We start from the raw sequence: 17974 nt of genomic DNA on the forward strand, positions 1-17974 counted from the left end.
CCGGGATCGGGACAGGACAGGATTTATTCTTTTAACTCTGTCATGGGATTGGGACGGGAACATTTTTGTGGGAGTGGGATGGGACGGGAGAGAAAATCCACTCCCTCTAGTGTATGCACCCCCAGCTCCCTAAATACATGCAGACAAGAGTACTGTGAAATCGGCTGGTCACGATGAGGGATGGATCGGTAAGACATTATGGTCCACAGAGAAGAAGCCGTTGAGAATTTGATTGACACTTGACACGGCAAGGAAGAACGCGGACCTGTTCACTTGCCGGGGGGGGGGGACCGCCATTCTATTTACCCCCCCCCCCCCCATTCCTCTCTCTCTGCTGTGTCGGAGAGGAAAATTGGTCTGGGACCAATTCTTCACTGCCACGCTGTTTCCCAAGGCAAGGACACAAGGTTATTTTCCTCTACGGCCCTAATGAAATAAAAATGACATCTTTAACCAAAATATACTTGTGGAGCAGGCTTTAAATAGCTCTTAGAGGAGAGGAGTGTTGGGGGTAGGGGGGTACGGACAGGGAGTTGGAGGAGGAGGGTGAGGGAGGAGGTAGAGGGTCATGAGTGTCAGGGAGGGTGGTGTATTGTTTGAGAGTGTGTGTGTGCGTGTGGGGGGGGGGGGGGGGGGTCTTCAAAATGGAAACTGGCAAGCGGTGTAAACAAGGCTGCTGAGTAGAGAGGTAAGTGAACCCGAGAGGTGAGTGACCAGGCGAGATTAGACTGACACACACACACACACACACACACCCACTCATACACACACATACATGTGTTTAACACAGCTCCACACTTACACGCAACCACATTCACACTCAAAGACTCATACACATACAAACACACGCGCACACACACACACACATGCACACACACAGAGACGTGATGGAAAACACGTCGCCCCAAAACTCCAGTGCCAATGTTTACACTACAGGGAGGACACACCAGTGGAACACAGAGACACACACACTCATGCACACACACACATACCTGCACCGTACAGTTGGGGGTAGTTAGAAATTATCCATCCAGAAGCATTTCACCATTGCGGTATTTGACAGTGAAATCCGGTTGGAAATCTCGTGGGATTTCAGACGGGTGTTATTTCATTTTAGTGATGCACCACCGCCAGGGGGTGTCTTTGAGCAGATTTAGCAGGCTTGGCTCACATGTATTTCTCCTATAGTTTACGAATGATGACAAGCCTGATCTGAATTTATCTGTATGAAAGGTGCTATACAAACATTTTATTGTTATTATTACCTTGTTCTCAAACACATTTGTTTCCATCTGGATGTAATTTAATTATTACGAACATATCTATCCACATTATTTATCTCAGTAACTGACGTTGGGTCAAGACGTGGTGTCTGTTAAGTCAAATACGCAAAATAACAGTATTACTAACAATGGCTAACAATAGCTAACTTGCCTAGAACGTTAAATTGAGGGTTTTGCGTTTTGTTTCTGGAACGCATTCAACTGGGATGTGACGCCATCCCGAGCTCCAATACAAATTTGTAAACCCCGGAAGTAAACTTGAAGACGGGGCACCAGCTAGTGTAGCTGGTGAGCACAAATGAATGTTGAATGTACTTTTATTCTTTAAAGGAGTAGTAAAGGGAAAATGCACGTTTAGCCCTGTTTTAAGGTTACTTATGTTCAGATCAAAACATTGACAAAGCTAGCATTTTCGAGAAAGTTGATAATTGCTCTACCACCGTTTTGGTCATACAATGGATGTGGATGGGCATCTAGAAAAATCATTCAAAAACATGTTAAACTCTCGATTTCAAAGACAAGAAACTCACCTAGGTGTTAGTTGGCGTTCTGACATATAATTCGCCATAAAGTAAGATTCTAGTTCATCTGGAAAGGCTTTTTAAAAATATTTAGCATAGAACTATTTAAACGTGTAAACTTCCGCAAACTAGGTAGCCTAGCAACATAAACAATAACAATAGCTACCGTAAGTAGTTCCGCTACCTGAATCCCCTTTGCGGATTGATCTACACATCTACAACGGTTGCTTCAATACAAGTCAATGGATTTCATAAAATGATCAATAAAACCCTACAGGATTCATACTTTGCGGCAAATTTTGATGTCAGAACACCAACAGACACCAATTACACCCTCGGTTTCTTGTCTTTGAAATCGAGAGTTTAACATGTTTTTGAATTATTTTTCAAGATGTTTTATTCCAACTATGTCCACAGGATGTCTATTATAATGTATTATTTGGGCTGTCAATCAATTAAAAAAATTATCGAATTAATTACATGATCTGTAATTATTAATCACAATTATGTGTCATTTTTGCTGGGAAAATACCCCAAATTAATTATTATTCTGTATTGTATATAGTATTGTATAGTATTTAGTAGGATTGTTTTATTAAATTATTTGCAATACCTTGTTATGTGTAAGGCTATTAATCAATCTGAGCAACATATACATACCTTGGATTTTCAAAACTATTGTGCCTCTTGATGCCGGCTGCGTTGGAAGACGTAATTTGCTACGCTTCCATTAAGCCCTTGTCTTCTAGCATAGTAACTAACCTGCAGTCCATAGCAATTCATTTTGCAACCAAGTTTGTCAATTTGTCTGAGGTAGACTTAGCCTACTCATTCTTTGCTGCCTGCTCTCTGTAGCCTTTAATTTGTGCATAATTAATTGATCTAAACGCGTTAAATTGACAGCCCTATGTATTATATTATTAACCTGACGCTTCACATAACCATCTGAAAACTACTTGAAACTACTTGGCAGGTGATTGGATGAACCATCTGGAAAAAATCTGACAAGCTCTATCACGCGCTACTTCAACCGCTCCTCGGTGTCATAAACCTGCCCAGCATAGCTGTTTGTATTTCAAATTTCTCAGAGCCAACGCTGATTGGCAAGATTTCCAATCAGGCTCAAAATTTAGGAGAGTATTATTATTATCATTATTATTATTATTATTATTATTATATTATTGAGAGTATCCAGACTGATCTGCGAGTAAGAACGTGAGCTCGCAACATCAGGATGGTCTCACAGGGCTATTATATTATATGAGGCCATAAGAAAGTCAGTGTTTTATCTCATAGAAATCAAGCCCGACCATGGAAGCAGACTGAGCATACTGAACTGAACCTGTTTTGGACGCCGACAGCTCTTTCCACCCAGAGAGAGGGAGGGCACTGCAGCTCAAACAATACTGGGCTGGGCTGAGCAGTCGTTTTCTGCCATTTGGCTAGAGCTCAAGATTGGGGTGGCGTTCAGGGTAGCTGGACAGTGTTCAAGACTTGGGTAAAGCTGCCAGGCCAGGGTGTTGGACTGGTGTTCAGTGCCAGACGAATGTCAAGGTTTGGAGGCAGAGTGTTAATAATAATAATAATAATAATAGTTCATGGGGGGCCCTGTCTGTGTAGGGCCCTTGGAGTCATCCTAACCCCACCCCTTACAGCTCCTCTGAATGCTGTGATTGTGCCTGTGTGTGTGTGTGTGTGTGTGTGTGTGTGTTTGTGTGTGTGTGAGAGAGAGAGACAGTCAGATATGGATTGCTTCCTAAGTGAACAGTTTCCCTTAAATGGGCACCTGTGCATGTCAAACACTGGAATACTGATGTCTGTCGGAGAGAGTTTTCTGTTATGGTTCAACCGGTTAGTGAGGCAAACCAGGCACTGCACGAAACTGCACCACACACCCACACCCACACACACGCACACACACCCACACTCACGTGCACACACACACACAAAGGTAAAGGAAATAACATCAGCAAACACCACACAGGTGTTCCCTTCATGAATGAATGAATAGTGTATGTTCACTTCTGTCCAGGAAGTCTGCAAATTAAGCACAAGGAAGTGAGGGAACGTGTAGTCATGGGGCACACTGAAGCCTGCTTAATAACTTGGCCAGGCACCCATATGCTTCTGTGGACCTGCCACACTGAGAGAACAATGGACCTGGAAAATGTGCGCACAATGGAGAATACGGGGACAATTGGCCATCACAAGCTCATGCTCAGGTCCTCCTGGAAGTGGGAATGTGTATATGTGTGTGTGTGTGCATGTGTGTGTGTCTATACAGTGTGTGCATGCGTGTGTGTGTGTGCATGTATGTGTGTGCATGTGTGTGTGTGCATGTGTGTATGTGTGGTGTGTGGAGAGGCTAGAATGAGGCGTCTGGGCTCTCCCTCTCCTACTAACACACCTGAGAAATACAGGCGGAGTCACAGAGCGGGAGAGACGCTACACATGACGGAGCAGTATGACATCCACTACTTGTAGCCGTTTGCTCTGCTGACAAAAATCCATTCAACCATCAATCCATCTTTCCACAGAAACCCTGTCGTATGTTACGGACACAGAACTGTCTAGACACATACTGTATAGTGGAGATGAAATTACAGTACACACCGTTTTCGGTATACAACGATCTTACGGGGCGGGGGTGAATCCTTAAGCTGACAAAATGAATTGCGTGTTTTTCCCGTGCGGCAGAGGGAGGAGCGTGTGAGAGCCAGCGCAGGGGCCGGCCTGGCAGGCCGGGAGCTGAGGAGACGTCTTCAAATGCTGTGTGGGAGGAGGACGTTGGTCTTTTATTAAACATTTGGGCTTTCAGAGAGATAAATCTGGTAAGAAGGCTTTTCACAACCATTCACCATTTGTCTCTCTCCTCGACAGGCCCGGAAGAGGAAAAGAAGAGGACAGAATAGAATGTGTGTGTGTGTTTGTGTGTGTGTGTGTGTGTGTGTGTGTGCTTGCGCGAGTGTGTGTGATTGTTCGAGAGTGTGTGATTGTTTCAAGTATGAAGTGACTTCAATGCACCCAAGGTGCCGATCTGATACAGACATGACTAGTTGGCCGCAGTGGAGTGGTTGTGAACTCAACTTCCACACAACCTTTGGGCAGTGCACACACACTGAGAGCATTGATGCAACTCTTCAAAACACACATCAGAGTTTACACATGAAGGGGCGAGAGGGACGGCCGGTTGCCAAACTCCTTTGATAAACATTAACGAGTGATTGATTCTGGCATAGAACAAAATTAGTCGGGAATCATTCGTGAGATGAATAAAGACACATATTCCACTTGAGTGAAATGCTGTCCACTTGAGTAAAACACAAGTTTTAGGAATGATAATGAGAATCCATTTTTCCCTCAGGCGTTCCCTTCCTACGAAGTACCATACACTCTTTCAGTGACAGAAGCCCATGGAACTGCGCAGTGCTCAGTTTGGACATGTACACACCAAGTAAGGACACGCCCCACGCAGTCAGGTACACTCTACAGACGTCTCTAAAGAAGGAAGTGAGGCAGCTCTCTCCTTCACCTGCTTAATAATGGGCCATGCGTGTGTTTACATTCTAGTCGAGACGAGTTTCAACATGCTCGTCATCAAGGGGATACAGGCGGGGGGTGGGGGAAGACAGCTTTTCTCACAAGTAAAAAAAAAAAAAAAAAAGGGCCTTGGGTACAGGGCTGGGCAGGTTGCGTGTACACTGTCCATGCTTCTGGAATTCTGGTTTTAAAGGGGCGGCCTGCATGGATGAATTCCTCAAAAAATCCACGGTAAGTCTGGGAGAGGAGCCAGAAACGTAGACTTCTGGTGCAGGATGAGACTCGGCTGCCTTATAAGACCTGCAGCTGCTCTCAATTTTCTCTCTGTTTATTTGTATCATCCTCCCGTGCGTGCGTGCGTGGCACAAGTTTCTTTGTGGTACTTTGTGTGTTCAAACCATGCGGAAAGGGTGAGGAGAGGAACACTTCCTTTGACAAGCAACACACTACTGTAAGTTCTCCGCCCAGTCAGAACCCCTCAGAAACACCCATTCTTACTTCCCTCCATCTCTCCTCCCCTCCTTTCCTCTCATCCACTGAGGCAGTGCACACACACGCTGGTGCACACACAACCAGGAAGTCTTGACGCGAGACTGATACAGATGTTTATCTTCCGTTGTGTTTACGTGCAGACATCTGTTGTTTTTACATTGTGCATTTACAGGGAAAATTGGAATTTGAAAATCAGTTGACTGTGCGGCCACAACACACATTGGATATTTATTTGTAATAAAAAGTTTCAATCCTTTAATAAGTGGCCTTTTGTTTAGTAAATTGTTTGATTCATTGATTTAAAACAAATAAACAAGTCTCATTTCAGTTTTCATCGCGGGGCTTTGACCGTGAACCTCAACACTCACGCAAGTGTCAGACACTCTCACTCACACCTAATCTCACATAGCAGATGACTAGACCGGCAAGCCTCGACATGCTATGGACACTGGGGAAGCACGCTAGAAACAGGGATTTCCTCCAGGGATCCCCTTTCTGTATGTCGACCAGTGCTACAAGACCAGGGGCTGAGATGCTGTGATCTTATACTGTACCATGTCTCATAACCAAGAACCCCGAAAGAAGGGACAGATCCCCTTTTTAATCATTACTTCAATAAGGGAAAAATAACCTGGGCTGTGTGGCTTGAGGTCACAGTTTGACCGTTAGTTGTTACCAAATTGTTAGGAATAGCCTTTGTGGTGTCACAAAGAAACGCAGATCTACTGATATTGAAACATTGGTTCGTGAAATAAAATAACCACAGTGTACAGCACAAGTAGAGACTATTAAACAGTACATCAAATGTAACATGAGACAACAGGCTCCAAGTCTGACTGTTGATTTAGCCCATTCCACTGAGCTACTCAGGTTTGAATAGGACTGAATTGCTCTCTATCGTCAGTGACTCTCATGGATGAGTCCTTGGACTTGGAGTGGGGGTGGGGAGGTGGGGGGTGTCCCTTTCTAGCTTTCTAGCTTTCCCATTCTGGATAATTGTGGCTCTTGGAGCGGACCCAAACTGCCCTGCCCTGCTCTGACGCTCCCAATCGAGTCCCAGGTCCCCATCTGGCTCCCTGGGGACCCGAGGCTTCATTGTCTCGCTCTAAACCCACTCCCCACTCAACTCCTCGTGAGGGGGGGTGAGTGAACTCTGGAACAGCCCACACAGAACCCCATCACTCCCTTCTTCTACTGTAAACACTGGTCTAGTTCAGTAACCGCCTGCTTGTTTTGATAGGTTAGATGAAAATATCAGATGCCTCATAGTCCATCATGTCTGAAACACAATCTCACCCGCCTTCAGTACAGCCGGCCCTGGTTGTACTGTCCTGCCATGTTCTGAACTCCTCCGCTGGGCCAGGGTGACCTGGCTGACGGCTTGGAGGTCCGATGTCACACAGGGCCCGGCGCAGCCTGGATCCTGGAACTCCACCCCTGGAGACAGTATCTCAGGGTTGGACCGGTCAGAGAACGCCAGTGGCGAAGTGAATCGGAGAAGAGCACAGATCTCCGGTTAAAGTAACTCTGTGTGGGAGTGGGGTCTTCTTCAGGAAGCTGCCAGGAGTGTGATGACTTCTGTATGTTAGCCGTGAATGACGGAGGAAGAGGAGGAGGAGGAAGGCAATAACGGACAGTGTGATGCAGAGAGTGGAGAAAATAACACCCATACAGCACAGCAAAAAAACACTTCTTCTCTTTCTCTGCTCCTTCAAGCTGGTCAGCAGGGCTAGTGGAAAGCACAGTTGGTGATCTTCTGTGGGGATATTTTTCTTTTGAATGTTTTCATACATTTGTCTAGCTAGCTGGTTAACTCTGTTTGCTAGAAGTATGTTCTCTCCTGAGAAAATTACCTGACAGATGGTTTCTCAGCAAGACCCCTACTGGGAGATCTATTGTCTTAATGGCCACTCCCTCACCCTCTCGCACTTCATGCTGTCTGGGTTGGGGATTTTCATTTCAAACCTTTATTTATACTCGTAAAGTGCTGAGGTTTCCCTCATTTACAGTGTTGATGAGTTCACACAAATACACAAATAACAAAAGAACAAATACAATATACAATGATTATAATAATAATAATAATAATAATAATAATAAAAACAGTTACAGGTTGAAATACAAATGTCAAGAGCCATGGATTTAAACTCTGCGATTGAAGGAAGTATCTCTAACTTTATAGTCTGATGAAAAGGATTCCAGATATAAGGAGCATCATGGAAAAAAGCAGCTCTACCAAGTTCGGAATGCACTCGAGGAACCCTAAAAACAAGTTTCGTTTGATCGGGTATGGTAGGTACCAAAACTCCAGTCCAACAGAGACGAGATGTATGGTGGAAACTTACCAATAATGGCTTTGTAAATAAACAAATATCAGTGATAGATACGCCTTAAAAGACAGAGGAGACCAGCCTACCTTATCATAAAGAACACAGTGGTGGGTGTCATAACTATCACCCGTAATAAATCTTAGGGCAGAATGGTAGACCAATGTTTCCTCTGGTAAGGTTTTGCAGTGGCGTGGCGCCATGGCAAAATCCTTGCCGCCACACCATACATTTGACAGGACCAGCACAGAGTGGAGGGACAGGTGAGAGAGGAGCAGAGAGAGGTTGTTGAGAGGAGAGCAGGAGAAGAGAGAGGAGAAGGAAGGGGATAGGAGAGAGTTAAGATGAGAGATTAGAAAGACAGTCTTTGTCATTGTGATTGGCTAAAACGCATTCCAAGCCAGCTATAACCACGTGATACAGTGTATTCAAATCAGCGATTCACGTTCGATACACTAACTTTAACATTTCCTACTTCGAAGAATGGTTAGTGCTAAGCTTGCTTGCTCACTTTGTGGACCAGTCCAGCTGTAAGTTGCCTATAGTAACGGTAAACAACTGGGAACTATTTTGGATTGAGGAGGGCCGAAAGCAACACAATTTAGCGAAATTGAACACTAAACCCTTTTTTTTTTTTTTTTTTTTGATATTTAATGACAGTGCAGTGCTGTTGTATAAAAGCAATAAGACACTCAAGGTCATGCTTTACTGTAATTTATTGGCACAGCCGTGCCAATAAAGAACAGTAAAGCACGACCTTGAGTGTCTTATTGCTTAATTAAATAAAACATTCTATCTATTAGCCTACTCTCACCCCATAACTCAAAATTAAAGAAAGCACATTTCATGTAAACATTCTGTTTCAGTACACTTTTCAGTATACGTTCTACGATTTTATTTTAATTCTTTAAAAATCACCAGCATACAGGAAACTAACTCTCTGAAACTTTTTTTTCTGGTGGAGGACCCCCAAACCCCCTGCTTTGGTATAGAAATCCTCTCTATTTTGGCATTCTTGAGCTTGGCACCACCACACCAAGAGATCAATTCCACAGGAAACACTGGGTAGATAGTCTAGGGGACTCTAGATTGTTCTCAGACTCCTCACACCGCTCATTTCACACCTTTCTCTTTCCTTTTGTGGGTTGTGACTAGGATTGCAAAATTCTGGGAATATTCCCCAAATTCCCAACACAAATTTATGGGAATGAATGGGATTTAAGGGGAATAATGCTGTGTTCACACCGGGCGCAAATTATTCCGGCGACATTTGCAAAAGTTCAATTTTTTGAAAATTTTGGAGCGAGCAAAGCGCAGTCCAGAACGGGATGTTCTTATCAATTAATTGACTATTGTTTGTTAAGGTTAATAGTTATCGATTAATGAAATTCCTTGAAATTTGCAACCCTAGTCAAGTCACTTCTCAGGATGGACTTTTGACTCACAACATTGGTTGATTGGATTGTAAACTCCCTTCCCCACTCCACTCCCCTTGGCAACAATAAACAGCAAAACCCTTTTATGCATATGCACTGTCCTGTCTAGTCCTTGTACCCTGTCTAATGTTGTCTACCCATCAGTGTTATGCACCAACTGACCAGAACAAATTCCTAGTATGTGTAAAAACTATCTGGCAAAAACGGATTCATATTTTGATTCTGAGAAACAGGCAAAATCTTTCTTAGAGTATTTTAGAGTAATATCCATGACAGCTCTCGCTCATTCTGTCCAAATGCTGTTGATCCTGGAGTATAGGCGTATTCACAAAAGCTGCAGCGTCGTTAACGGCCTCATAATTTCATCTGAGTGGTGAAGAATCAGTCCTAAGAGGGCTCTGCTGATAGACAGTGATTATTCGAGCTTTTAGATGCCAGGACAATTTATCCCGCTGCCGCCTCTCCTTTGGAAATCTAATTTCACATTATGAGGGGGCAGATGAGAGCGGAGCGGAGAGGGAACGCACCAAAATAGCATCATCTGATTCTGATCTTCCTTTCATGAACTTTCAATTTCAGCAAAACCACGGAACACATACCGGAGCTGTCTTTTGGGTAGAAGAAAGAGAGATGGAGAACTTTGTGAAGAGAAGAAAGACTTTTGAGGTTTTGTGATGCACAGCTGCCTTGACAGAAACTGTTGAAACGGTACCTTGAAAAGGACACTTTTTCAGTTACCAAGGACACAAAACAACTTCCCCATTCCAGAACTTATCATCAAACCCTTCCATAGCCTCGCCCATCTATCCCTCAGTAATTGGTAAAATGCACATTCCAATGAGACAGAGACAAACATCCCATCCATCCCCTCTAAAAATACACAGAGCAGCTGCAGTCTAGTATGCTATTATATTATTCACTTAGTCCTCCCTTTACCTGGCATCGGGCATGTGATCAGGGTCTAAAAATATGTGCACACCGCAACACCCTTTCTGTCTGTGTTAACATTACACATGTTCACGAGAAAAATACAAATTCCTGCCACTCCTGTTGGGAGGCCACGACTAGTGAGCCCACCGATAGCAGAGAGATAAAGGCAAATCTTCAGCATCACCTGCGTACGCTGTGCTCCATCAAGGTCATGGAGGGTCGAAGCCACAGGAGCAACAATGGCTCCATCCGAACTGAGACGTGCAGACTAGGGATGGGTATCAGGAACCGGTACTTTACCAAATCTACCGACTGTGCTAAGTGCAATTTATGTAAAAGGTTAGTTGTATCCAAAGGGTGTAACACCAGCAACCTCATAAAACACTTACAAGTTTCACATTCGGTAAATGTGTGGCAGTGCAGCGTGTTTGACTGCTTTAGCGAAGCGGCTAATGCTAACGCTGGAGGCTCCAATAGCAATGCTCCAGCAGCAGATGAGCCGGGCTAAAGATGCAGGTAACACTAATTATCGTTATTATAAGTCTGTACAGTGTTTCCTCTACCATTGCTTTGGAGGGGTGCCCCACCCCCAAATGTGACCTCCTGCCCCCAAAATGAATGCCAACAATCACAGACTTTTAGATCACTAACGTTTTTTAGCATAAATTGATGGAGTTTAACATAGAGGAAATTAGCATTGGGATTAGCGGTCATTTTCTGACTGGGAGTGAGAAGTAATGAAATGAAAATATTTTCAGTTGCTGAAGCTAGCTACATAAGTAATTTAGCCACAGTTTAGTTAGTGTCTTCTGATGTTAGTAACTGTTCATTGTTGTTACAGCCCTTAACCCCAGCTACCACCCCCCCCCTTCCAGAGGCACATTATCAGTAACTGCTTGGCATGCAGTTGAAAAGAGAAACATCATAGGTGAGCTTGCCATTGTGTGAAAGGTAGCCATAACCAGCTGGGCAAGTATCACAAAGGATCACTATATTACAGTGACAGTCCACTTTGTAAATGAAGCCTAACTAAGACAGAAACATCAACCCAGGCAGTGTATGGGTCCCAAAGTGGTAGAGTAGTATCGATTACAGTATTGATAAGCAGTATCGATACCGGAATCGATAAAATCCTAACGATACCCATCCCTAGTGCGGACACATTGAAGGAGTCCACCCCCCATTTTCATGCTATCTTTAGTAGTGTGAATATGCCGACACACTGGGATCCGGATCCATCTAATGAGACAGGCTGTGATGGCCAAAACTAATGAGCTGCTGGGAGACTCCTGAGAAGTGGACAGAGGGGAGGTGTGTGTGTGTGTGTGTGTGTGTGTGTGTGTGTCTGTGTGTGTTTGTGTGTGTGTGTGTGTGAAAGAGAGAGAGAGAGAGAGAGAGTGTGTGTGTGTGGGGAGGCAGATAGGCGGAGGCAGTGCACCAGGGCTCGGCAGGTACACCGCCAACGCGAGTGATGGACATAAGGCAGTATCTCATCCCCACAGGAGAACAGCCACCCAGGCCGGGCACACAATCTGTAGCTCAAGGGTATGATGTCGGTGTATTTCCACAGCCACAGTGGACGCCACACAAGACATGGACTGGTGGACAGATTGGTAATGTCATAGAAATTGTAGTTTCACCACTTCCTTTGTAAGTCACCACCTCCCTCAACCTTTCACATAGCTGTGCTAATACAGGATGACCTCTCCAGGAGGTCGACACACCTAGACGTTGTCTACTCCAGAATAACCATCCTTTGTCCCTTTGTCCCTGCAAGAATGACCGCCTTTTCTCATGTCACGTGTCTGTATTCTCGACCACTGTTGATGACGCCTGCCATTTTAATATGACGTGTACAATGGGTTAGCCAATCACATCCTGGAAGCGCCATACCTGTGTTTTGCTTGAATATAAGGCTGCGCAAGACCAGGCTGCGGCACTTCACTTGGATAAACCACTCACGTGCGTTGTCCTGAAGTCCTTGCGCTCGTATGTTTTCTCAATAAACCAGACTTAACCTGTTTGAGCGAATCTTGGCAAATCCTTTTTGACTAGATCAGTTAAAAATCCATTACAGTAACCGGTGGAGAAAACATGCAGGCCTACACCTCATCGTAGTCTTGTGACTATGCGCTGGGAGTCCCATGTGCTAAGAGTTGTGCTGTATGGGAGGGGGATTTCAACTGGGCTGTTTCCAATGACTGGCTCCAGCTGTAGTAGACTATATCTGACCTACAGTGGCAGAGAGAGAGAGGGGTGCCCTCTGTCCCCTGTCTAGAGTTCAAAAAGGAAGAAACACAGTTATCTGTTCTCATCATACTCCACCCCTCCCTATCCTTATGTCCCAGTGTTTATGACTCTTGGCCAGTCCCTAGTGACGGGATTTACAGGTGGTTGGTCTTCTAGATTAGATTGGCCTATTCTCTTTGATCAGCGTCTCTTTCATCAACTTCCAGCAGGAACGGCCCATTGGCGCTGAATGCTTACAAGACAGCAGAAGAGTTCCTTTGCTTTACCCAACACAGTAGCTAACTCTGAATAAACAGGAAAAGTGGGCGTGCGAGCCATTCACAAATGCAAATAATGATTAACAGCTGACCTTTATATTTTAAAGTCTCCAGGGAAAGTGATGTTTGTCTTCCACATTCGAATCATGCTTCAACCGTGAATGTTTGACTTTGCCTCTGGACCCTGAAATGTTTGACTTTCACCTAAAGAGAGGACTCCGAAGAGAGTTGTAATGACAAAGACACACACCCGCAGCTACACTTGAATATCAACCACACCTTCCTTACTTTCTTTCTTTCTTTAAGGTCTTACAACGTTCTTTTACCGGTTACAGCAAGGCGGCGAGTGTGGGTTGTAAGTTTGGAGAAACCTTGTGGACACTGACTGTAGTGACTAGCATGGGTCCATGGCTGGATCTGTGTTAGGTTGCCATGGGAAAGGACAACACCACCAAAATACACTCATACTCTTGCATCTGTGGGCCAATCAACATTTGGGTAGACAAATGTTCCTCATCTGTCTTGCTAGGGCGACAACCCCCTCCCTCCTCCACCCTCCCTCCTCCACACACACACACACACACACACACACACACACACACACACACACACACACACACACACAAACACAAACACACACACACACACACACACACACGTGGCTAGGGTACAATAATATTTGTAAATGAAAGATTCTACAGAGTCAGCCAATCTAATCAAAACACCAAACCTTGTGATCTGGTAGGGCGCCTGTACTTTTTCTCATGAAACTACACAAAAAAAACAAAATTGTACAAAGAGACCATTCAGCTGCCATGCTTACTGTCTGGAGTCAGGACAAATTCGAAGATGTCAAAGCAAAAGCACACATGACAGCACGCCCAGAAATACTGTGTTTGCTACAGCGCTGGGTATTTTGGCTCACTGTGAAAAAGGCGAATGGAAAAATAATGCTATCCATAGGACACCCAAAGCTGGGTAGTCATGACAGGCGGTCTATTAATAGACAAACTCTCCAGAGGAAAAACCCTCCTCTCTCATGTTTGGGCCCAAGAGTTTACACGGGTGAGGAAGAACAGAGTGGTGGTGAGAGAGAGAGGGAGAGAGAGAGAGGGAGAGAGAGAGATAGGGAGAGAGAGAGGGAGGGAGGGAGGGAGAGAGAGAGAGAGAGAGAGAGAGAGAGAGAGAGAGGGAGAGAGAGAGAGATAGGGAGAGAGAGAGGGAGAGAGAGAAAGAGAGAGAGAGAGGGAGAGAGAGGGAGAGAGAGAGAGGGGGGAGAGAGAGGGGAGGGGGGTTGTAATTTTAACACTGTGCTTTCCTGCAAAGAAATGAGATGTCATGAAAACAAAAACCTAGCCATGCTCGCTTGCGGCCGCACGCGCTTGGGAAGAGCAGCATCTCTCCTTTGGGCGGTCGCTGAAAGAATGAATGTAGATCGTAAAGACAGTATCATACTGAACATGACTTATTTAAGCAGTTGTGGTTTTAGTTCACCCATTTCCTCTTTTGACCACTCCATGTACTAAGATGCTCATTAGCCAATGTCTATTCACAGACAAACAAGAGTGGTGGTGGGGGGGGGGGTAGAGAGACGGTCTCCTCAGCTATTGACACCTTGATACAGCATTAAAAGTGATATGAGATTTTTAGGTTTAGTCCACTGTCAATATTTGCTGGTGGGCCTAGACAGTCTGCTTTGTGATTTATATAGGACAGGCCACTTATTCATTCTAGATCTAGGCTATTACCATAGCTATTTGTTGTGCAGTAAAAGGAGACTTAAGACTGATATAGCGGAGGGAAGAAGGCAGGGAAACCCTCTCCCCTCCGTTGTGCGCCTAGTCTACTGTGCGCCAGCAATCACATGCATTTCCCAAACTAAATATCACAAGACAAAACTGCTTTCCTAGATCAATCTTCTTGTATTAACTAAGATATCCAATATATTTTTTCCCATAGACAGATTGAGCTGTAACGTCAGTCAAAATGCTTCAGTGACAGCCAAAACATTTCCTTGTTGACTGCTACTGCTGCCCAACGGATGGTGAGCCTATCCACGCACGCTTTCAAATGTGCAGATGAGAAGATAATGGTCAAATCAACCAACCATGATGCAGGCTATGGGAAACACTGCAAAAGAACATGGGGGCATCATGTTTAGCAAGAAAAACAGGCGTCTTTTATCGTACTGCCTGCGAGTTTGAGTTAGTTTGACAGCTGTCCTGACTCCCGTGGTCTCCCCTCAGCCTAACATTAGACGCATGGGGGGAAAAGGAGGAACGAGTCGTTGAATCTCTGGTTTGAATAGGCGAATCTGATTCGGCTCACAAAGTACAGAGTGGGGGCAGCCCTATATTACACTAATGATATCACACAACTAGCAAGGTCTAACCAGTCCAGCTAGTCAGTCAGTCTAGGCTACACCACAAAAGGGTTCATATCCTCCTCTTTGTCTAAATAAATACTGGCCAACTTTATATTTACACTATTCCAGCAGTCTTTTCTCACAGGATATAGTGAGGAGGACTACAGGAAACTTATTTCAGTAATGATTGCCTGTGTTTCTGAGAGCTGAGAACCATGGAGCTGGTTACTTGAAAAGCTTCTCCAACCACAAATTATGTGTTCTAGTCGGACATGGCAACAGGTGGTTTACCAAGTATGATTGTCAATATTGCCAGTTATGCTTTATGACAGACTTCTTTGTAGGCTACACAATGAAGTGAAAGGTTGCTAAATGCAGCCCATCCCATGCAATAGCCTAACAATAATTGCCATAGTAAAACAATGTTACTCAAATGTGGTGTACAACTGCATAGCAATGTAAAGTATCACTGAGTAGGGCCCTAAAAATAGGTGCAAACATTGACAGCACCCCTCCAATGCAATGACACCTCACTTATCATGAGTAGGCTATAGATATATGGTTTCACTTTGTTTACATCTGGGTTAACCCGTAGCCCAGCCTCAATCTGAAAGTATTTCATTCAAAACCCACCCTGAGGGTACCAGACATGCAGACCACGTGATACAGTCCATCTATCCCTGTAGGAACATTTACATGGACAGTCACCTCAACAGGCAATATGCCCGGGTGGTCTTCTGACTGCAGTCAGGCATGATGGCACAAGACTGTTTAGGCCACACCACATACTACGCTGGGAGACTAATATAAGCCAACATCCAAGGCAATAGCAGGTACGACTACAATACATTGTTATGCAACTGAATCAAGCATGCGAGCACATGCACCTAAATGTTGGCTCATATTTGGGGCTGAGAGCGCAGAGCGGCCCACGTTGAGAGTAATGCTCGAAGCCCACGAACAAGTAGCCTAAAGGTGTTGAACCTGACCGATCAGTCGGGTTGAGATACACCGCATGCAAGCATCAAACAATGTTTGCCACGATAACAGGCAGAACGACAATTACATCAGGGACACATTGTAAAACATCCACAACCGTTTATCAACACGTTGAAGCAACTCACATCTTCAAAGAGCGATCCAACGTTGGCTGTCACCAGCAGTATTCCCGTGCCTTGCGCTGTCAGCTTCCCTGCCATATTTCGGTCGGAGTAAAGGACTGTTACGGACTTTGACTGTGAAGAACAGAAAGCAACTCAAGTCGGAACAATGTTTTAGGGTGCTGGTTCGTTCAAAACCCAGAGGAATTGGGACTGCGGCCAGTGTTGAGACGGCTGGGCTCGCGTAGAGGAGCTGTGCCTGTGCATCTAGTTGCTGGAGAAAGGTCCGTCGCGGGGATGTTTTCGGCTACTTTTTCACGTTTAGAGCCATCGTTAAAAGTTTCCGTTTTTTAATCCACAGCGACCGCTGGGCTCTGGTTCATTTCAGCGACGAGTGTTTCCCCTGGCCTGGCAGTGAAAAAGTCTCCCGGCTCTGCCAGTACCATCGCCTTGGTTGTTTAGAGAGGAGGATAGGCTGGAGTCCTTCACGGCTCTGACGTCACCGAGCGAATGGAAAGACGGGGCTCTCTGGAAAGGGCGCCGCGGTGTGGGAGTGTAGTGTAGTGAACCTACCGGTAGCCAAGTGGCATCCCTGGCTTCCTGCACACATTGCACACACTGTAAGCTGGTGCCTTCTTCTAAACTTGGTCAACTTCGTAGACTGGGTGCATTAGATCTTATTTGTGGCGGGCTATGTATATGTGAAATAAATGATGTGGCCAAAATGCTCTTCCACATCATGCATCTGATGCACTGCATGTCTCGCTCAAATATATGCAGATTGAAAGATAATTTACGACTGCATGTCACCATTTTGAAAGTGGTGCAGCCCAACCCACACATGAGAACTGTTTATTATCCTATAATGTGTGTGTTGTCTTCTCACAACACATCAGGTTTAAACCAATAAAAAAACATTGCACCTTGAACTATATTTTTTTCATTTCTTCACACTTTCAAACAATTTACAGTGCAGGTATTCCACCGTGTAGCATCCTTCCCCCAATGGCGTAGATGAGGTGTTGAAGTCGTAGCCTAAATATACCACTTCCCACAAATATTGGCTATTTGGAGCAACGGACCTCCATGACTTGGAGGGTCAGAGGTCAGGAGGTCAGTCACAAGACACCACAGCAGAGTTACCAGAGGAGGGCCTCATGATGTAAGAGGATGACGAGATGGTGGAAAGGCTCATGGTCCATACAGGGGAGATGACATAACAAGCGGACACAGTGGCAGTCCCAAAACGTTTCAGAGTGTGGTCACTGGGTGCTGGGTTTGTGGAGGCTGTGTGTGTGTGTGTGTGTGTGTGTGTGTGTGTGTGTGTGTGTGTGTGTGTGTGTGTGTGTGTGTGTGTGTGTGTGTGTGTGTGGTGTCTGGAGGCTGTGTGTGTGGAGGGTGGGTGGTGAGTCCAGGGGGTGAAAGACACATGGCTCATTGAGATCAGCTGAAAAGAACTAGGAGATTATCACC

At 45.0% G+C, this 17974-nt stretch overlaps 1 protein-coding gene across 1 annotated transcript in view; it reads right to left on the minus strand.

Moving 5' to 3' along the window:
* inpp5a (inositol polyphosphate-5-phosphatase A) overlaps nt 1-16923 on the minus strand; it is a 132770-nt gene extending 115847 nt beyond the window's left edge. The window contains exon 1 of the mRNA XM_084458534.1: nt 16526-16923. Coding sequence (XP_084314660.1) covers nt 16526-16600 — 75 coding nt within the window. The 5' untranslated portion in view covers nt 16601-16923. The remainder of the gene's footprint in view (nt 1-16525) is intronic.
* Nucleotides 16924-17974: the final 1051 nt, after the last annotated feature.

Source organism: Borostomias antarcticus (assembly GCF_949987555.1).
Source record: "Borostomias antarcticus genome assembly, chromosome: 25".
Classification (NCBI taxonomy): Eukaryota; Metazoa; Chordata; class Actinopteri; order Stomiiformes; family Stomiidae; genus Borostomias; species Borostomias antarcticus.